Below are 22,612 nucleotides of genomic sequence, written 5' to 3' on the forward strand. Positions count from 1 at the left end.
CAAATCATGTCCAATCAATTGAATTTACCACAGGTGGACTCCAATCAAGTTGTAGAAACATCTCAAGGGTATTTCAATGGAAACAGGACCTGAGCTCAATTGAGTCTCATAGCAAAGGGTCTGAATACTTATGCAAACATTTTTAAAAACCTGGTTTTGCTTTGTCGTTATTGGGTATTGTGTGTAGATTGAGGGAAAAAATGTATGTAATCCATTTTAGAATAAGGCTGTAACGTAACAATGTGGAAAAAGTAAATACTTTCCGAATGCACTGTATATAGGCTATCAGGAGTCCAGCAGGCCCGCTGCCATCTCCTCGGCTCAACCTAAGTCTTTGTATGTGCCCCAAAATGGCATTCTATTCCCTATAGTAGGGCTCTGGTCAAAAGTAACGCACTACATAGTGAATATAAGTGCCTTCATCTTCCTGGTTGAAGATCTCTTCAGCTTTCTTTTGTGTCCAGATCTACAGTTGAGGAGTGGTTGTCTCAGTGGTCTGGCAGGACTGTGTTGCGGTTACCATGGCCATAGGTAGTGGTACTGTCTGAGTTTACTGGGTTCTATACTTTGCTCTGGTGCATATTAACTTAAATATGCACCAGAGTTCCTCTGTGGAGATGGGTGAACCTTCCAGAAGGACAACCATCTCTGCAGCTCTCCACCAATCAGGCCTTTATAGTAGAGTTTGCCAAAAGGCACCTAAAGAACTCTCAGACCATGAGAAAGAAGATTCTCTGGTCTGATGAAACCAAGCTTGAACTCTTTGGCCTTAACACCAAGAGTCACGTCTGGAGGAAACCTGGCACCATCCCTACAGTGAAGCATGGTGGTGGCAGCAACAGGCTGTGGAGATGTTTTTCAGCAGCAGGGACTGGGAGACTAGTCAGGATGGAGTGAAAGATGAAGGGAGCAAAGTACAGACATTCTTGATGAAAACCTGCTCCAGACCGCTCAGGACCTTAGACTGGGGGCGAAGGTTCACCTTCCAACAGGACAACGACACTAAGCACATAGCCAAGACAACACAGGAGTGGCTTCGGGCAAGTCTCAATGTCCTTGAGTGGCCCAGCCAGAGCCCGGACTTGAACCCGATCTAACATCTCTGGAGAGACCTGAAAATAGCTGTGCAGCAACACTCCCCATCCAACCTGACAGAGCTTGAGAGGATCTGCAAAAAATGGGAGAAACTCCCCAAATACAGGTGTGCTAAGCTTGTAACTCTGTGTCACGGAGGCTCGCCGCACTGCTAAAGCTAACTCTCTCTCCTCTGCTCTCATCCTTCTAGACCTATCTGCTGCCTTTGATACTGTGAACCATCGGATCCTCCTCTCCACCCTCTCCGAGTTGGGCATCTCTGGCGCGGCTCACTCTTGGATTGCGTCCTACCTGACAGGTCGCTCCTACCAGGTGGCATGGCGAGAATCCATCTCCGCACCACGTGCTCTCACCACTGGTGTCCCCCAGGGCTCAGTTCTAGGCCCTCTCCTATTCTCGCTATACACCAAGTCACTTGGCTCTGTCATATCCTCACATGGTCTCTCCTATCATTGCTACGCAGACGACACACAATTAATCTTCTCCTTTCCCCCTTCTGATAACCAGGTGGCGAATTGCATCTCTGCATGTCTGGCAGACATATCAGTGTGGATGACGGATCACCACCTCAAGCTGAACCTCGGCAAGACGGAGCTGCTCTTCCTCCCGGGGAAGGACTGCCCGTTCCATGATCTCGCCATCACGGTTGACAACTCCATTGTGTCCTCCTTCCAGAGTGCTAAGAGCCTCGCGTGACCCTGGACAACACCCTGTCGTTCTCCGCTAACATCAAGGCGGTGACCCGATCCTGTAGGTTCATGCTCTACAACATTCGCAGAGTACGACCCTGCCTCACACAGGAAGCGGCGCAGGTCCTAATCCAGGCACTTGTCATCTCTCGTCTGGATTACTGCAACTCGTTGTTGGCGGGGCTCCCTGCCTGTGCCATTAAACCCCTACAACTCATCCAGAACGCCGCAGCCCATCTGGTGTTCAACCTTCCCAAGTTCTCTCACGTCACCCTGCTCCTCCGCACACTCCACTGGCTTCCAGTTGAAGCTCGCATCTACTACGAGACCATGGTGCTTGCCTACGGAGCTGTGAGGGGAACGGCACCTCCGTACCTTCAGGCTCTGATCAGTCCCTACACCCAAAGAAGGGCACTGCGTTCATCCACCTCTGGCCTGCTCGCCTCCCTACCTCTGCAGAAGCACAGTTCCCGCTCAGCCCAGTCAAAACTGTTCGCTGCTCTGGCACCCCAACGGTGGAACAAGCTCCCTCACGACGCCAGGACAGCGGAGTCAATCACCACCTTCCGGAGACACCTGAAACCCCACCTCTTTAAAGGAATTCCTGGGATAGGATTAAGTAATCCTTCTAACCCCCCCCCCACCCCCAAAAATATATAGATGTACTATTGTAAAGTGGTTGTTCCACTGGATATCATAAGGTGAATGCACCAATTTGTAAGTTGCTCTGGATAAGAGCGTCTGTTAAATTACGTAAATGTAAATGTAAAGTCATACCCAAGACAACTCGAGTGCCAAAGGTGCTTCAACAAAGTACTGTTTAATTTTTTATACATTTGCAAAATATTCTAAACCTGTTTTTGCTTTGTCATTGAGTATTATTGCATGTAGATTGATGAGGAAGAAAAACAATACATTTTAGAATAAGGCTGTAACGTAACAAAATGTGGAAAAGGTCAAGGGGTCTGAATACTTTCCAAATGCACTGTTTACACTGTAGTCTTTATCTGATACGGCATTATCAGTAAAATGTTTTAAAAACCGAAAGGTCGCTGATTAGAATCCCCAAGCCGACTAGGTGAAATATTTGTTGATGTTCCCTTGAGCAAGGCACTTAACAGGAGCAAGTGGGGTTAAGTTGCTCTGGATAAGAGCATCTGCTAAATGACTTCAAATGTAAAAATCAAGTAGAACATAATCACAAATAATTTGTAGACCGCAAGAAGCCCAAACAGATATAATATTTGACTCAAACAATGACAAAACTATTTCAAACCTTGCTTACATTTGTATACGATACATGGGAACAGATTTCCAAAATTAAAGTCACTTCGAACTGATTGGGGGGCCAAATAAAACCACCATTTGTATAGTAAAAGATTTCAAAAGCAGATGACAAGGTGCATTTGTGAGATGCTTGAATATTGGTTTTTAATAACTTATAAAACACCTATGTTACAGCATCAACTATAAACATACTGTACATACACTGTGGATGAATAACAGGGTGATTTCTTTTTTTCAGACTGAACATTTCAAAATATTTGATATTTTGGGGGGGAGAAAACATAAGAACAGTGAGCTGGAATGATAGAATCTACAAGAGGTTCAGATGGAACTCTGAGGATGAAAACAGAACAGACAGTGGACTGAGGACCAGATACAGCATTCACATCTGGGGCCATATTCATTAGGGCACACAGCAGCAAAACATTTTGCAAGTTCAGGTAGTCCCTCCCTGTTTCAGTCCTTTTTCTGACTTATATGACCCCATCTTCTCAAATAGTACTAGGTTGTAGAATGTATAGACTGGACTGGAGAGTAGTAGACTACTGTAGATAAATTATTCAGTCCTCACTGAGTGAGAGAAGGAACACTTCAACTAACACATAAAAGCCAACAGTGAATTGATTTACTGAACATAGCTAGTTAGATAGTTTGCCAGTGTTCATCTGCCAGCCCCCACTGTAGTTGTAACTGTGGTCAAATCTGCAAAGTGTCATTTGAGATGAATCAGCCTGTATGAATCTCTTTCTGGTAGTTATCTTCCTGGTTCACAGCAGAGCAACAGGAGCAGCTCTTCCATTGGTTTAAAACATCCAACTCACACTATTTTATGGGATAATTAAACGCTCCAGTCCATTCGCTCTCTCCTTCATGGTATATAGAACACTATTTTAGAGGGAGACAGAGAAGGGAACATCTAGTATTTTACAGGATCAGCAGCCGAGCAGAGAGAGTATCTATGTACAGTCCAGAACAGCTGGAAAACAGCTAAGGAGGGTGTCTGTCTGGTGCTCAGGACAGTCCTTCACCCTCTGGCTGTGTATTGTGTTGTGTGTTGGATGGCGCTAGTGCGTTTGGTCCAGTAGTTATTCATCCTGTTTAGAGGAAGGGAGGAGGAGGGAAAGGAGAAAGGGAAGGAGGGATGAGGTAATGAGAGATCCAGTTGAAAGGTTGTTGGTGAAAGGCAAGAAAGTAAAACAAAATATAACTAAAAGTAACAGTCTGTATGTCATCATGCGTCTGACTGGTCAGGAGGTTGGGGGCTGTTAGACCTGTTCTGCCCAGCTCTGGCTCTGGGTAAGGCTGCACTCTCAGACCCAGGCTGTGTTGAGCCTCTAGAGGCCTGCTGTCCATTAGGGCTGTTTGATTCCTTGTCTTTTGACGATGGCTTTCTCAGCTTCTTCTCCTCTTCTTCCTCGTCCTCATTTTCCCCCTCTTTCTCCTCCTCTTCATCAGAGTCGATGCGGTTAAGTCGTTTGCGGATAGGACGATCTTCCTCGGATGACGACTCCGATTCCCCTTCATCGTTATCATCCTCATCATCTTTAGTGGAGGGTCTTCTTTTCTTCAGCAGAGCTAGACGTTTCCTCCGCTGTTCTATCAACACCTCCCTCCGCTTCCCTCTGCCCATCTTCTCTCCTCTCCTCTTCTTTCCCCTTGTTCTACTCTCCTCCACCTCTTCTTTCTGCCTCTTTCCCCTCATTCTCTTCTCTTCCTCCTCAGACTCTCTCGAATGGGAGGATTCTGAAATAGAGGGAGCGAGCGGCGGATTCATACAGCAGCAGGAGTTAACCCCGCATTCAGACACTAGCGGCAAAAACGTTCCTTTGCCCGGTGCAATGGAATCGATGGCTCTATTTTCTCTGCGTCTGGTGACGTGTTTCCCGCTTCATCCAGCCAACCAGAAAATGTTGGTTTAGGGACAGTGGTCGGTTTAGATTGGTTTAAATTTAGGAGGGGGAGGGGTGGAAAGTTATCGGCACGCTTTCACTTGTAGAAGCGTTTTTTTCCGCTAGTGTCTGAATGCGGGTTGGTTATGAGTTGTTTACATTGACTAAATGACAGTCTGTCAAGTTCCACATGGACTTCCCTAATTGGGGGCAGGGATGGTAACCATAGTAACTGACCATCGCTGTTTGAGCTGGAGAGACGACGGCGGCGGGGTTTGGCCTTGTCCTTATTGGTGGTTGCCTGGGAACACTCGGATTCTGACGTCTCGCGGTAGTTCACCTCCCGCTTCCGGCCCCTCCTTAAACCACACCTCTTCCTGTCCCCATCGCTGTCACTCAAATCACTGGTCTCTACAAAGAGAGCGAGAGAGAGAAGCAGAGAGAGAGGGGGAGAGTTGTTTTACTTTCAACTGAACATGTTCTTTAACATCCAGCACCAAACCTCTGGATTTCTGTGTCATCTTTTCCCAACTCATATTCCAAGCCTTACTCACCCATCTCCTCTTCTTCCTCCTCTTCACTCTCCTCCTCCCCCCATCCTCTCCTCCGTCTGCATGGGCGTTTCTTGCACTTTGCTGCGGTCCTGGAGGTTCTCTGTTTAGGTGCCCGTCTCTGTGCACGTGTGGACTGGTTTACGAAGCCCGGGTCGCTGGCAAAGCTGTCCACATCACTGGCTGCTTCCTCATCACCTGACGCTACAAACTCCTCCTCCTCCGTACTACACACACACACACGTTAAAAGTTTGCATTTATAGTGCTCAAACTAAATATTACTTTACAATATGGGGTGTAGCTCCAATGAGTAGCACCCACCCATACACATATCCACAGAATTACTAGGACTGACTTAAGGCCAGTCAGGCACAAACACACCTGGCGCTGAGCTGAAACTCCTCCTCGCTCTCTGCAGCCGTGCTGTCGCTCTCCAGGTCGTTGAGTCTCCGCCTCTTCCTGCTCCTGGTGGGAGGGGCCTGAGCTGTGGTTGGTCCTCGTTTCTCCTTCCCCTCCTCCGATAGGATGGTGGCCATGTCCTTACCCCGCCCCACCTCTACACACAGGACCACAGGGTTACACACTCACAACAACAGGAACACAGGCAGGCCACTATTCTGTCATCTAAACCCTCTTGTTTGCATCTTGTTCCTCATATTGAATGCATCCAAAATGACACCATATTCACTTTAAATAGTGCACTACTCTTGACCAGGACCCTTAGGGCTCTGGTCAAAAGTAGTGCGCTATATAGGATAGGGTTCCCAAACTGGCATCCTGCGGGCCAAATTTGATTTGCCCCCCCCCCCAAAAAAAATCTGTTCCCAATTATTCTCACGCATAATAGAGAGACAAGTGATCGTATACAAATGTAAGAAAGGTTTGAAATGATTACGTTTTAGTCAAATATTATATCCGTTTGGGCTTCTTGCGGTTAATTTGTAATCAACAAATTATTAGTAATTATGTTCCGGCCCCCCGACCATCCGCTTAAGAAAAAAAATCAGCCCACAGCTGAATCTAGTTGATGATCCCTGATATAGAGAATACGGTGCCATTTGAGACAGCCATTCAGTTCTCAGTCTACACACACTCTATTTCTCACCTCCTCCATCCTCATCCCTGACGTCTTCCTCTATCGCTTCATCAATGGCGTCATCAAAGTCATCAAACCTGGAACACACGCAGACACCACACACACACACACACACCAGGGTTTACGTTTTCCTAGTCAGTCCTAGGAAAACGTGGAGCCGGACACACAGTGGAGAACGACTGCCCCCTCTCATTGAAGAGAGAGGGGGCAGTTGATTTACAAACAGACAGTTAATACTGTTAATATTATCCAGCCTACACAGTACATTGTGTACTTATAGTAAGCCCTCAGCAGTTGAAGTCATCCCCCTCCCCAGCCCTGAGTTGCCTCAGAGCCATAGCCTGTACCTGATACGCATAAATAAATGTTTTAATATAAAGACCCATTCTGTACAGACCCAAGGACAACTAGACCCATTCCGTAAAGACCTGGTTGGATCCAGACCCGGTCTGAGTGAGGAGAGCAGCAGAAAATAAATGTTTTAAGCTACATTATTAACCGGTGCTGATAAAGCTTAAGAGGGAAAGAGGTGCCACTCTAGGAGGGAGGGAGAGACAGCAACCAACCAAGCCGACTCACGCTATAGTAGACTATGGGTGGCAGGTAGCCTAGCGGTTAAGAATATGTTGGCTCTATTGGCTCTTGGTCAGGGTAGCCTATCCTTCTCCTTTAACTTTTAATTCATTTTAGATATCTCCTAACTTTTGCCACACACGGAGGAAGGAGCTATGACTGTAGCCTGTAGTATATTGCCGCTCTGATGACTTATGATGGGCCATTAACAAGCTACACACGCCATGCTCCACTATTGTGAAAAGCAAGAGCAGCAGCATCAATGATATAATTTCTCTCTACTGCAGCAGTTGCGTTCGGATATGAACGTGCCCTTCCGGACAAGTCAGTTAAAATTACACATACCCGAGACCCATGACTATCATATCAGATCCGACTCAGACCCATGATATTATTTATAATTCTGGATCCGGACTTGCTCAGGTGCCGGATCGGGTCTCGGGTATTCGGGCACAGGGGAATCTGTGAAGATCTCTAGCTCAAACTGCGCATGTCTCCATGAGACGCCATCTTAACTGACTTCACTTGGTTTCAATGCGCTATGGAGTCTTCACATAGGAATGAATGATGTCATGTGATTGATGGCTTTGTCCATTCATATATACAATCATTGGGACAACGTGACCGAGAAGATTTTAATTTACCGGCCATTTGAGAAATTTACCAGACCCATATGCTTTGGGTGCGTAACCCATTAGGGCGTCCACCAACAGTGCTCAATTAAGCAGCCAATAAAACATCATTTTCAAACATTTGCCAAAATGCAATTCGTAGGAAAAAGGCATTCTATACAGCGCACCTGGTGTGAGCAGTTTCATATGTGACAGAGATGAACATCTCTGTTAGAAACTTCGAATGAAGGGGAATCTGAAGAGGCAACTAGGATGGGACACTAAAATGACTAGGATTGTGGCATTCAATGGCATATGAGGAAGTCTTTATAAAATAATTGCCTCCACGTTTCTATAGTGTGATTTTGCCTAGGCTACTTTGAAGCAAGGTAAGACATGCCTCATAATATACAGTAAAACATTCAGGTTTCAAACAATGAAGTATATGTTTTCAAAATGCATACTGCCTCCAGCTCACATTGCAAAGTAGTGGGTGACATGCTCTTAGCCTGCCTACCATGCCCATGCACTTGAATGGCGAATGGGAGGCAGCGCTTCAATTACCAGTTGAGAAAAAAAAACAAATAGTAGCTCTTTATAAATCGTGGCCAACAAAACTGTTTTTAACACACAACTGCATTTAGAATTGTTGCGCACTGACATGTTTCACTCTAGCAGCAACAAGTTTGACAAGTGACATGCCGCTCATAATAGGCTCTGTATGCTGTGTGATAAATAAACACATGACGACTAACGAAAATACACACGACCCAATTTAATTTCACTAAATTTAGCAAATAAACCTATAGACCGATAAGCATGACGGTCAAATGCATTTACAGCAACTGATATTTCCATCAATGAATTAAACTAAATTTCAATGGGATTGTTTTTTCTCCCGTTCAATTGGCAGGTAACAATTTTATTTAGCGGCTTTATTTTATTTATTTTTCCTCTGCCAAAAGCCGGCAATTCCAGAAACCCTGGCACACAAGCACACTATGAGACGGGAGTGTCACCATGACAACATGTGACTCATCCATTTTATTTGAGCTGTGCTGTCACTTCTCTTTCTCACACACACACACCTGTAGCTGATACACTTCCGGGTTCTGGTAGACCTCCTTCCCAGGTTTTTGGTATTTTTTGCATCTTTCTTTTTCACCAGTTTCTCCTCTTCTTCCTCCCCTTCCTGCTAGAAACACATAACACACAATTTCAGATTATGATAATTTATTTGGCCTTCTAGACTAATTTTGCCTGATAGTACACACACACAATTAGGCTTACAGGAATGATGTTCTCCACACTGATTCCCACATACACCAGACGCTCCCTCCTACAGAGACAAAACACACAGGAATTCCACAACCATTTCAGTGTGTTAGGTGTGTGTGTGTGTGTGACAGTGTGTGAGTGAGACTGCGTGTAACGTGTGAGACTGTGTGTGGTCTGTGTGTTACCTCCTCTCAGCTCGGTCTCTTTTCTTCAGAGCGCAATCCAGATTTTGCAGCTGCTCCTCTAGTCTGTCACACAGCAGTTTCTACATAGACCAGGGACAGTGTTAAAACACGCACGCACAGACAAACACACACACACACTCTCTCACTTACGTGTTGGCAGGGCGGGCAGAACCATTCTCCCTCAGGTATGACCATGAGAGGGGGTCTGAGACAGGCGGTGTGGTAACCACTATCACATGAATCACACAGCAGGATCTGCAGCAGAGAAACACACAAGTTGGTTTCAAACAGAGTGTACGTACATTCAGGTGCTGGGTGTAAATAAACTCATGAAATCAAGAATAGATAGTGATCTGCAGAAGGGAAACAGTTGGCTTCACAGTAAAGCACACACAATATACCATAAGTCATTCAGATGCAGAGACAAAGAAAAAACAATCTCCTCCACACACACATCTCACCAGTTCAGGGTGGTTGGGGAGTCCACAGTGGCTGCAGGGATCTTCATTAGGCATCTCCTCTGATTGGTTAGAGTCATCTGAGTCACAAATACTTCCCTCCCTCCCTCTCTCCTCCTTCCTCCCTCTCTCCTCCCCCTCCTCTCCTCCCTCGTTTGGTTTGCATCTCTTCGATCGAGTGTTTGACCAGCGGGCGCCTCGTTGTCTTCGTCTGCTCTGTAGACACAGGCACAAACAAACGCACAAACGGCTACAATCAATCACATTGATAAACAACATTTTCTTGACTATGATCATTTTGATATTCATACAAAGCCTTACACATCACTTACATCTTATCTGTCGGAAAGATATCAACTTGTCTCTGTGGATGGTTTGTCCTCTGACAAATCAACTGTAAATTTCGGTGTTCCTCAAGGTTCCGTTTTAGGACCACTATTGTTTTCACTATATATTTTACCTCTTGGTGATATCATTCGGAAACATAATGTTAACTTTCACTGCTATAAGGATGACACACAGCTGTACATTTCGATGAAACATGGTGAAGCCCCAAAATTGCCCTCGCAGGAAGCCTGTGTTTCAGATATAAGGAAGTGGATGGCTGAAAATGTTCTACTTTTAAACTCGAACAAAACAGAGATGCTTGTTCTTGGTCCCAAGAAACAAAGAGATCTTCTGTTGAATCTGACAATTAATCTTGATGGTTGTACAGTCGTCTCAAATAAAACTGTAAAGGACCTCGGCGTTACTCTGGACCCTGATCTCTCTTTTGACGAACATATCAAGACTGTTTCAAGGACAGCTTTTTTCCATCTACGTAACATTGCAAAAATCAGAAACTTTCTGTCCAAAAATGATGCAGAAAAATGTATCCATGCTTTTGTCACTTCTAGGTTAGACTACCTCAATGCTCTACTTTCCGGCTACCTGGATAAAGCACTAAATAACCTTCAGTTAGTGCTAAACACGGCTGCTAGAATCTTGATTTGAACAAAAAAAAATGATCATATTACTCCAGTGCTAGCCTCCCTACACTGGCTTCCTGTTAAGGCAAGGGCTGATTTCAAGGTTTTACTGCTAACCTACAAAGCATTACATGGGCTTGCTCCTACCTATCTTTCCGATTTGGTCCTGCCGTACATACCTACACGTACGCTACGGTCACAAGACGCAGGCCTCCTAACTGTCCCTAGAATTTCAAAGCAAAGCGCTGGAGGCAGGGCTTTCTCTTATAGAGCTCCATTTTTATGGAATGGTCTGCCTACCCATTTGAGAGACGCAGACTCGGTCTCAACCTTTAAGTCTTTATTGAAGACTCATCTCTTCAGTAGGTCCTATGATTGAGTGTAGTCTGGCCCAGGAGTGTGAAGGTGAACAGAAAGGCACTGGAGCAACGAACCGCCCTTGCTGTCTCTGCCTGGCCGGTTCCCCTCTCCACTGGGATTCTCTGCCTCTAACCCTATTACAGGGGCTGAGTCACTGGCTTACTGGTGCTCTTCCATGCCGTCCCTAGGAGGGGTGCGTCACTTGAGTGGATTTTAGTCACTGATGAGATCTTCCTGTCTGGGTTGGCGCCCCCCCTTGGGTTGTGCCGTGGCAGAGATCTTTGTGGGCTATACTCAACCTTGTCTCAGGATGGTAAATTGGTGGTTGAAGATATCCCTCTAGTGGTGTGGGGACTGTGCTTTGGCAAAGTGGGTGGGGTTACATCCTGTCTGTTTGGCCCTGTCCGGGGGTATCGTCTCCCGACCCCTCCTGTCTCAGCCTCCAGTATTTATGCTGCAGTAGTTTATGTGTTGGGGGGCTAGGGTCAGTCTGTAATATCTAGAGTATTTCTTCTGTCTTATCCGGTGTCCTGTGTGAATTTAAGTATGCTCTCTCTAATTATCTCTCTCTTTCCTTCTCTCGGAGGACCTGAGCCCTAGGACCATGCCTCAGGACTACCTGGCCTGATGACTCCTTGCTGTCCCCAGTCCACCTGGCCGTGCTGCTGCTCCAGTTTCAACTGTTCTGCCTGTGGCTATGGAACCCTGACCTGTTCACCGGACGTGCTACCTGTCCCAGACCTGCTGTTTTAAACTCTCTAGAGACAGCAGGAGCGGTAGAGATACTCTGAATGATCGGCTATGAAAAGCCAACTGACATTTCCTCCTGAGGTGCTGACCTGTTGCACCCTTGACAACCACTGTGATTATTATTTGACCCTGCTGGTCATCTATGAACATTTGAACATCTTGGCCATGTTCTGTTATAATCTCCACCCGGCACAGCCAGAAGAGGACTGGCCACCCCTCATAGCCTGGTTCCTCTCTAGGTTTCTTCCTAGGTTCTGGCCTTTCTAGGGAGTTTTTCCTACCCACCGTGCTTCTACACCTGCATTGCTTGCTGTTTGGGGTTTTAGGCTGGGTTTCTGTACAGCACTTTGAGATAGCTGATGTAAGAAGTGCTTTATAAATAAATTTGATTTGACTTATAAATTTGTAAATTTACTTTTAAAACAGAGTAGTTACCTTTACAGTCCTGCTTTGTCCCTCAGGGTTTGCTTTCTTCTTTTGCCATTGAGCAGTCTTCTCCTCTTCTTCCATCCTCACTCCTGGGGGTGCGTCTTGGCTCTTCACCTTGTTTGGGCTGGGTCTGTAGGTAGGGTTGATCAGTAAAATATCTAACAATAGAGACCACTCCAAACACCACCAGCAGAGCTGGGGCACAGTTGGAGAAGATGGCCAAAGACGTGGAGAGCCTTTGTTGCTGCCCTATAAGCTAGCAGGCACGACGGCGAAGAGTGAGTGCGTGATATTACAGCAGAATATTCTATCTGTTGTTCAGCTCTACATGATAAATTGTCACCTCAGTTGTTGTGATGAAAGAAGTTATGTTATGGTAATAATCATTGAGACATTGTGATGGGAAGAGATTCTATCATGGACCTTACCTGCAGATCCGTGCCGATCTCCGCAGAGACCTCCCATCTCCCTGCTCCTCCCCCTTCTCCTCCTCTTCTCTCACGTTCTCTATCCTCTGGTTGGGAGGGATCTTTATCTTCAGCCTGATCCCTTCTTTCTGCAGCTCAGAGGAGGCCTCAAGGGGACCCGGCCGGTCTGCTGCTCCATGCCCAGCTCCCCTCACCCCAGCATGGGCTGGTGTGTCTGTGCTGAGGGCCTCTCCCTGGTCCCTCTGTCCTTCTACAGTCTGGCTGCTCTCTGGCTCCTGCTCCTTCTCTCCTGAGGTACTGTTCTTCTCCTCTTCCTCTGTTCCATGGCATCCCTCGCTTTTCTCCATATGGAGGGTGGTATTTTTGTCTTTCTCTTCTTTTTCTTTTGGGTTGTCATCCCTCTCTCCAGACAGGTCTCCATCTAACCTCTCCCTCGCTTTCTCTCTTCCATCCTCTCCTAACCTCTCCCTCAATCTCTGTCCTTTCTCCTTCCTTTCCCTCTCCTCTCCTCCTGCCTGTCTCTCCTGTCCTCTAGGCTGCAGGGGTGTTGGGGCTCCAGTCTCTCCCCAGCCAGGACTCTTCCTCACCAGGACTGACTGCCTGCTCCTCTCCTTGTCTGGAGCTCTGGCCCTATCCGCCCCCTCCTCTGCCCCTGGTCTGGTTCTGTCCGTACAGAATGATCCGCCATCTTGTTGCTGCGAGGCCGACCTGCAGATGACCCCCACATGACCTATACCCCCTGTGAGCCCTCCAACCCCGTTTAGGGGAGCCCCCCCATTGGTCAGCTCCTCTGGCAGTGGGACAGCTAGGCCCCCTGGTGGCGCTGACTGCCTCCCCAGCTGCTCCTCCTTGGTATGTGTTACTGAAGGGTTACGGACGATGATGCTACTGCTAGTACTGCTGCTATGGCTGTTGTTGTTGTGTTGGTTGCTGTGCATGTCATTGTTGTGATGTGTGTTGCTATGGTGACGGTTAGCGCCAAAGAGCTCTCTCTTCTTCAGTGGTATCTTAGCCTGCTGGTCGGTCCTCAGGGCCCGCTCCGCTTCCTCCTTCACAGGAGGAACTTCCTGTTTTGTCGTTGCCGAGACGGGCGCCATGACGACGGAGACAGCATTGCTAGGGGAGTTGTTAAGCGTTTGGGTCTCCTCTTTGACGAGCGCAGTGATGGTGCTCACTCTGTTGTCAATCACTTCTGACTTCTCCTCCTTCCTCACACTCTGTGTCTCTCCCTCTTCTTTCTCATCACATTTTTTCATTTCCTTTTCTTCCTTCATCTCAACTGCAATGTTTTCCTCTTTCACTGAGAATAACGGTTCAGGCTTGGTTGGGTTTTCCTTCTCTGCTAACGATGCCATGTTGTCATCCGTACTAGTGGATTCTGGGTAGGTAGATGATCTACTCTTTTCTCGCTTATCCTCCTCTTCCTCCTTCTTCTCCCTCTCTTTACTCTTGTTCTTGTCTTCCTCAGCCTTCCTCTTCTGTCTTGCCTTCTCCTCTTCCTCCTCCTTTACCTCTCCTCTAGCTTCGCCTTGAAAAATCATCCCAGATGTTGACATGTTATATTGCAGCTCTGGTTCCAACATTCATTTATAATAGCACAATTATAATATGTCAGTTTTAACAACACAATCATAATACTAGTAACTACACCATCATATTACTAGTAACAACAGAACCCTTACCCTCCTCTGTGTGTCTTCTCCCCCTCCCCACAGGTTTGGCAAAGTTGGATCCTCCCTCCTTCTCTCTGTCCATCTCTTTCTCTCTCTCCGTCTCTCCCTCCTCTTTCTCCTTGTGTTCTGGGTCCAGCTGAGTCTTCAGGAGGTCCAGAGCATCGGCCAAGTCGTTCCGGGTTCTGAGGACAAACAGAACATTCTGAACATACAGTGCAGTAAAAAAGTATTTGCCCCCTTTCTGATTTTCTCTATTTTTGCATATTCTTTGATAATGAGCGTTATCAGATCTTTAATCAAAACCTAATATTAGATAAAGGGAACCTGAGTTTACAAATAACCACCAAAAAAATGTATACTTATTTTATTTATGTAAGTGACAAAGTTATGCAACACCCAATTCCACTGTCTGAAAAAGTAATTGCCCCCTTACACTCAATAACTGGTTGTTCCACCTTCAGCTGCAATGACTGCAACCAAATGCTTCCTGTAGTTGTTGATCAGTCTCTCACATCGTTGTGGAGGAATTTTGGTCCACTCTTGCTTTAACTCTGCAACATTTGTGGATTTTCAAGCATGAACTGCTCGTTTCAAGTCCTTCCACAACATCTCAATTGGGATTAGGTCTGGACTTTGACTAGGCCATACCAAAACTTAAAATGGGTTGCTTTTTAACCATTTTCATGTAGACTGATTGTGTGTTTTGGACCATTGTCTTGCTGCATGACACTGCTGCTCTTTAGCTCACAGACGTTTTGGAATGGCCTAGTCAAAGTCCAGACCTAATCCCAACTGAGATGTTGTGGAAGGACTTGAAATGAGCAGTTCATGCTTGAAAATCCACAAATGTTGCAGAGTTAAAGCATGGAAGAATGGTCCAAAATTCCTCTACAGCAACGTGAGAGACTGATCAACAACTACAGGAAGCGTTTGGTTGGAGTCATTGCAGTTAAAGGTGCCACAACCAGTGGCAATTACTTTTTTAATGAAATATGTAATTGTTGTGTTATTTGTTCACTCAGGTTCCCTTTATCTAATATAAGGTTTACGTTGAAGATATGATAACATTCAGTATCAAAAATATGCAAAAGTAGAGAAAATTAGTAAGGGAGCAAATACTTTTTCACAGCACTGTACATATACCCTTTCTCTCTTCTCAGATGCTCCAACTAGGGTTGCAAAAAATATATGCATCCATCCATCATTACCTGACGATACATCTCCAGGTGGATCCGTCCCAGTCGTCCTGTTCCTCTGTGTACAGGCGAATGTTGTGTTGGGTGTCAGTCTGCAGCCAGTACATGAGGCCCTGTCTGTCTCTGCCCAAGGGCTGCAGCCTCATTGCCTCCGCCTCCTCCTCGTTCACCAACGTCTTGAACTTTAGGTTGTCATCAAACTGGATCTCACACAGGTACTGGCGTCAGAGAAACGAGAGGGTTAGGGTCAGAAAGAGAGAAGAAAACAGTACAGTGCCTTCAGAAAGAATCACACCCCTTTAAATGTACTTTTTCCACATTTCATTGTCATTATTTGTCAAAAATCCACACAAAATACTCTAATTTCAAAGTGAAAGAAATAAGAGAAAATGATTAATGGAAAACAAATATATGTTAAGAATCACCTTCAGCAGCAATTACAGTTGTGGGTCTTTCTGGGTTAGTCTCGAAGAGCTTTGTAAACCTGGAATGTATAATATTTGCCCATTTTTTCTTTTTTAAATTCTTCAAGGTCTGTCAAGTTGGTTGTTGATCATTGCTAGACAGCCATTTTCAAGTCTTGCCATAGATTTTAAGCCGGATTTAAGTAAAAACTGTAACTAGGCCACTCAGGAATATTCAATGTCATCTTGGTAAGTAACTCCAGTGTATAATTGGCCTTGCGTTTTAGGTTAATGTCCTGCTGAAAGGTGGATTTCTCTCCCAGTGTCTGTTCGAAAGCAGACAACCAGATTTCCCTCTAGGATTTTGCCTGTGCTTAGCCCTATTCTGTTTATTTTTATTTTAAAAAAAACTCCCTCGTCCTTGCCGATGACAAGAATACCCATAACATGATGCAGCCACCACCATGCTTGAAAATATGAAGATGTGTACACAGTGATGTGTTAGATTTGCGCCAAACATAATGCTTTGTATTCTGGACAAAAATATAATTTCTTTGCCTCATTTTTTTCAGAATTATTTTAGTGCCTTATTGCAAACAGGATGCATGTTTTGTAATATTTTTTATTCTGTACAGGCTTCCTTCTTTTCAATCTGTCATTTAGGTTAGTATTGTGGAGTAACTAAACTCAGCAAAAAAAAGAAACGTCCTCTCACTGTCATCTGCGTTTATTTTCAGCAAACTTACCATGTGTAAATATTTGTATGAACCTAACAAGATTCAACAACTGAGACATAAACTGAACAAGTTCCACAGACATGTGACTAACAGAAATGGAATAATGTGTCCCTGAACAGAGGGGGGGGGGGTCAAAATCAAAAGTAACAGTCAGTATCTGGTGTGGCCACCAGCTGCATTAAGTACTAGAGGTCGACCGATTAATCGGAATGGCCGATTAATTAGGGCCGATTTCAAGTTTTCATAACAATCGGTAATCAGCATTTTTGGACACCGATTTTGGCTGATTACATTGCACTCCACGAGGAGACTGCGTGGCAGGCTGACTACCTGTTATGCGAGTGCAGCAAGGAGCTAAGGTAAGGTGCTAGCTAGCATTAAACTTATAAAAAACAATCAATCTTAACATAATCACTAGTTAACTACAAATGGTTGATGATATACTAGTTTATCTAGCTTGTCCTGTGTTGCATATAATCGATGCGGTGCCTGTTAATTTATCATTGAATCACAGCCTACTTCGCCAAACGGGTGATTTAACAAGCGCATTCGCGAAAAAAGCACTGTCGTTGCACCAATGTGTACCTAACCATAAACATCAATGCCTTTCTTAAAATCAATACACATGTATATATTTTTTAATCCGACATATTTAGTTAATATTGCCTGCTAACATGAATATCTTTTAACTAGGGGAATTGTGTCACTTCTCTTGTATTCTGTGCAAGCAGAGTCAGGGTATATGCAGCAGTTTGGGTCGCCTGACTCGTTGCCAACTGTGTGAGGACCATTTCTTCCTAACAAAGACCGTAATTAATTTGCCAGAATTGTACATAATTATGACATAATATTGATGGTTGTGCAATATAACAGCAATAGTTAGACTTAGGGATGCCATAAAATACGGAACGGTTCCATATTTCACTGAAAGAATAAATGTTTTGTTTTCAAAATGATAGGTCATTAATATGGTAAAATCTGGAAACTAAGGTTCGTATTTCTGTGTGTTATTATACTATAATTAAGTCTAGGATTTGATAGAGCAGTCTGACTGAGCGGTGGTTGGCAGCAGCAGGCTCGTAAGCATTCATTCAAACAGCACTTTCCTGCATTTGCCAGCAGCTCTTCGCTCTGCTTCAAGCATTGCGCTGTTTATGACTTCAAGCCTATCAACTCCCGAGATTAGGCTGGCAATACTAAAGTACCTATTAGAACATCCAATAGTCAAAGGTATATGAAATACAAATGGTATAGAGAGAAATAGTCCTATAATAACTACAACCTAAAACTTCTTACCTGGGAATATTGAAGACTCATGTTAAAAGGAACCACCAGCTTTCATATGGTCTGAGCAAGGAACTTAAACGTTAGCTTTATTACATGGCACATATTGCACTTTTACTTTCTTCTCCAACACTTTGTTTTTGCATTATTTAAACCAAATTGAACATGTTTCATTATTTATTTGAGACTAAATAGATTTTATTGATGTATTATATTAAGTTAAAATAAGTATTCAGTATTGTTGTAATTGTCATTATTACAAATATATATATATAAATATAAAAAAATCTGCCGATTAATCGGTATCCGCTTTTTTTGGTCCTCCAATAAATCGGTATCGGCGTTGAAAAATCATAATTCGGTCGACCTCTATTAAGTACTGCAGTGCATCTCCTCCTCATGGACTGCACCAGATTTGCCAGTTCTTGCTGTGAGATGTTAGCCCACTCTTCCACCAAGGCACCAAACATTTCTGGGGGGAATGGCCCTAGCCCTCACCCTCCGATCCAACAGGTCCCAGACGTGCTCAATGGGATTGAGATCCGGGATCTTCGCTGGCCATGGCAGAACAGTGACATTCCTGTCTTGCAGGAAATCACGCACAGAACGAGCAGTATGGCTGGTGGCATTGTCATGCTGGAGGGTCATGTCAGGATGAGCCTGCAGGAAGGGTACCACATGAGGGAGGAGGAAGTCTTCCCTGTAACGCACAGCGTTGAGATTGCCTGTAATAACAACAAGCTCATGACGGACCCTCCACCTCCAAATCGATCCCGCTCCAGAGTACAGGCCTCGGTGTATCGCTCATTCCTTTGACGATAAACGCGAATCCGACCATCACCCCTGGTGAGACAAAACCGCGACTTGTCCGCGAAGAGCATTTTTTGCCTGTCCTGTCTGGTCCAGCGACGGTGGGTTTGTGTCCATAGGTGACGTTGTTGCCGGTGATGTCTGGTGAGGACCTGCCTTACAACAGGCCTACATGCCCTCAGTCCAGCCTCTCTCAGCCTATTGAGGACAGTTGTTGTTGCCATCCTGTGCCTGTCCCGCAGGTGTGATTTTCGGATGTACCGATTATGTGCAGGTGTTGTTACACGTGGTCTGCCACTGCGAGGACCATCAGCTGTCCATCCTTTATCCCTGTAGTGCTGTCTTAGGTGTCTCACAGTACGGACATTGCAATTTATTGCCCTGGCCACATATGCATGCCTCATGCCTCCTTGCAGCATGCCTAAGACACGTTCAGGCAGATGAGCAGGGACCCCGGGCATCTTTCTTTTGGTGTTTTTCAGAGTCCGTAGAAAGGCCTCTTTAGTGTCCTAAATTTTCATAATTGTGACCTTAATTGCCTATTGTCTGTAAGCTGTTAGTGTCTTAACGCCGTTCCACAGGTGCATGTTCATTAATTGCTTATGGTTCATTGAACAAGCATGGGAAACAGTGTTTAAACCCTTTACAATGAAGATCTGTGAAGTTATTTGGATTTTTACGAATTATCTTTGAAAGACAGGGTCCTGAAAAAGGGCAGTGTCTTTTTTTGCTGAGTTTACAATGTTGTTGATCCATCCTCAGTTCTCTCCTATCACAGCCATTTAACTCTGTAACTGGTTTAAAATCACCATTGGCCTCATGGTGAAATCCCTGAGCAGTATCCATACTCTCCGTCAACTGAGTTAGGAAGGATGCATGTAGCTTTGTAGTGACTGGGTGTATTTATACACCATCCAAAGTGTAATTAATCGCTTCACCATGCTCAAAGGGATATTTAATGTCTGTTTTTTGTTTTTTTAACCCATCTACCAATAGGTGCGCTTCTTCGCGGTTTCGTTGTTGTATCTGTGCTTGAAATTCACTGCTCGGCTGAGGGATCTTACGGGTAATTGTATGTGCGGGGTACAGAGATGAGTCATTCAAAAATCATGTTAAACCCTATTATTGCACACAGAGTTAGTCCATGCAACTTATTATCTGACTTGTTAAGCACATTTGTACTACTGAAGTTATTTAGGCTTGCCATACAAAGGGGTTGAATACTTATTGACTCAAGATATTTCAGCTTTTAATTTTGTATTAAATATGTAAATATTTCTAAAAACATTATTCCACTTTGACATTATGGGGTATTGTGCGTAGATCAGTGACACAACGTCTACATTTAATACATTTTAAATTCAGGCTGTAACACAACAAAATGTGGAAAAAGTCAAGGGGTGTGAATACTTTCTGAAGGCACTGTATATTATCAATATACTGTTCATACATAGAATAGATGTCACAGCAGATGTAAAGAGGTAGACTAGTGTGATAGTCTGCACAAGGTGTGTGTGTGTGTGTGTGTCTTACTTTGAGGATGCTGGTTTTGCACTCCATGCTCAAATCCTGGTAGCCCTTGTGTTCCAGCTCCCAAGCCCAGCTACTGTTGATGTCCTGGCATACCTGTGTGATAAATATACAGTCATTACAGGTGTACACACACACACACACACACACACACACACACACACACACACACACACACACACACACACACACACACACACACAGCTCACCTTAGCCAGGTACCTCTCCCACTTGTCTGCTGACACAGACTTGCCAAGCTTCCTCAGGAGCTTGACATGCAGCTCCACCAGTGGTTTGGGAACTGAGAGAGATACACACAGAGAGATAATACATTAGTTAATGCATTATTTTGTTATAACACCAGCTTGTATAACACTAAACACCTATTACAACACCCAATGAGCTGTGGGAATACAAAAAAAATCAACATTCTCCTTCATTTATTCTGACCGTCTGTGTAATTGACATTGATTCACACTTTCTTAGAATTATTCTCAAAGATCTATCTAACAGTGGCACGGGTGGAGGTAAGATCAACAACAACTGTGATTCATTGTCATTTTTTTGCATTTATATAAAAAACACGACGTTGTGTTTGGTGAACAAGGGAGGAAATGTGTAAAAACCTTACAACGTTATCACGGCAGTCTACATACAGTTAACTAACTAGCTAGCTAGTAACAACATATTTCCTACAGATACTGTAACGTTAGTAGCTAGCTAGGTACGCCACACACTGCTAGCCAGATAGCTAGCTGGCTAAATCGTGACAAGAAAGCCTCAGTGGCTACCATTGTCTCTAAAGAGGATTTAAATAGCTAGAAACTGTGGCAAATGTACAGTCTGAGGAATTTGAAATCAGCGGTATTTTATTTGAATGAATTGATAGCCACCAGCAAAACTAACGTTAGCTTGGTTTAGCATGAAGTTGGCTAGCTCGGCTACATCACGCATTGCGCCTGCGCGACATTGACAGTCTGCCACCCTGTACTTGCCAAGTAACGTTCGTGTTATTATCGGACTATTTTGACAACTGTTTACGACACGATTTGCCACAATACGAGATCGATTCTATTCAAACAGTATTTACTCATACACACTGGGGCTGAGTTTGATACTTTTCTTGCACTAGTATGGGCATGCAAGCATGGAAAAGTACACCTGATCGTTAGCTAGCTAACAAAATGAAGCTAGCTAACTAGCTGGTTTGGTAATTCAAGCAGGAATGGCTAGTTAGCTACTTATCAAATAGCTAAGTAACGGTACATCTAGCTAGCTACATCAATCAGTAACGTTAGCCAGTTATACCCAGGCACATGTCACAGTGTGTGTGTGTGGAACCCCCCCAGCCAGCTAGCTGTACTGGCTCCCCCTGACCACCCAGCTAGCTAGCAAGTCAGTGATGAGGATGCTGAGACCCTCTTCCTCTCCCTTCCCACCTGTCGATGTGTCCCGGAGATACCGCTCCATCTGCGGAAACGTGAGTTCGGGGAGGTCCAGGGCTTGTCCGTAGCGCTCCAGGAACGAGCAGACCACTGCGAAACTGGGGCAGAGACCGGGGTTTGAGCCCTGCGCTGCCGCTAAAGCAGCCATTTTTCCAGCCGGGGAGTAGGATGAGAATGAACGGAGTTGGGAGGACAGAAAAGAGCCCAGAATTCAGCGCGCCAACATCGCATCGTGGGTGGCTCTGTGACCAGGTAGTCCCCCCCACCCAGGGACGCAAGTTTCAAACATCAAGAATGTTCTTGTTGTTGTTTATTATCTAGGCCCATATGATTACGAAACATTTCATGACCTAGTAGGAAAATGAGTCATGTAGCTAGCAGGCATATTTTAGGTGCTCAACAGTCTATATGTGAAAACGTTGCGACCATCTTGCATAATATAGCTAGTCTTTTTATTTCACATAGCTACGGTAGTTGGCGAATTACGTCAGTGGATACAAAATTCACAGCAATGTCCACTGTAACGTCACCCGTTTATGTAAAATACAAATGTGATTTGTGGAAAAAGACAGGAGGACCAGCACTGGTTGGATGCGGATCTTGCGCACCCCACCGGTGTAAATGCGGCGTGTGATTGGATAGAATATTTGACGGAGGGGGGCGTGTACAGACGCTAGAGGGAGGGTAGGCAACTCTACATACAGTGCCTTCATAAAGTCAATACGGGTGGGTAAAATGTGTGGAACGTTCCAACAGGAATCTGTTCCAAAACTTCGTAAATAACAAGGATGTCAACAAACAATGCACACAAAGTTGTATAGCGGCAGAATAAGATACCATGTAGGGAGTGGGCTATTTAATTACGTTTTTCACTCACCACGTTTA

At 44.8% G+C, this 22,612-nt stretch overlaps 1 protein-coding gene across 2 annotated transcripts; it reads right to left on the bottom strand.

The window, feature by feature from the left end:
* Nucleotides 1-3,198: 3,198 nt before the first annotated feature.
* rsf1a (remodeling and spacing factor 1a) lies at nucleotides 3,199-22,158 on the bottom strand. Of its 2 annotated transcripts, none has more exons than XM_014214485.2 (17): nucleotides 21,722-22,158; nucleotides 20,492-20,583; nucleotides 20,286-20,378; nucleotides 15,530-15,735; nucleotides 14,331-14,503; nucleotides 12,649-14,176; nucleotides 12,227-12,350; nucleotides 9,717-9,929; nucleotides 9,406-9,510; nucleotides 9,256-9,335; nucleotides 9,083-9,131; nucleotides 8,881-8,984; nucleotides 6,618-6,685; nucleotides 5,894-6,068; nucleotides 5,515-5,738; nucleotides 5,198-5,371; nucleotides 3,199-4,814 (listed from the first exon to the last, which is right to left on the bottom strand). In XM_014214485.2, the coding sequence occupies exons 1-17, from the start codon at nucleotides 21,873-21,875 to the stop codon at nucleotides 4,303-4,305; spliced, it is 4,074 nt and encodes a 1,357-aa protein (XP_014069960.2). In that variant the 5' UTR covers nucleotides 21,876-22,158; the 3' UTR covers nucleotides 3,199-4,302. The 2 variants fall into 2 exon arrangements, with proteins under 2 accessions (XP_014069960.2, XP_014069959.2); XM_014214484.2 differs by having other exon boundaries at nucleotides 8,881-8,987; nucleotides 21,722-22,157.
* Between the last annotated feature and the right edge of the window lie 454 nt (nucleotides 22,159-22,612).

The sequence above is a fragment of the Salmo salar genome, chromosome ssa09, assembly GCF_905237065.1.
Source record: "Salmo salar chromosome ssa09, Ssal_v3.1, whole genome shotgun sequence".
Classification (NCBI taxonomy): domain Eukaryota; kingdom Metazoa; phylum Chordata; class Actinopteri; order Salmoniformes; family Salmonidae; genus Salmo; species Salmo salar.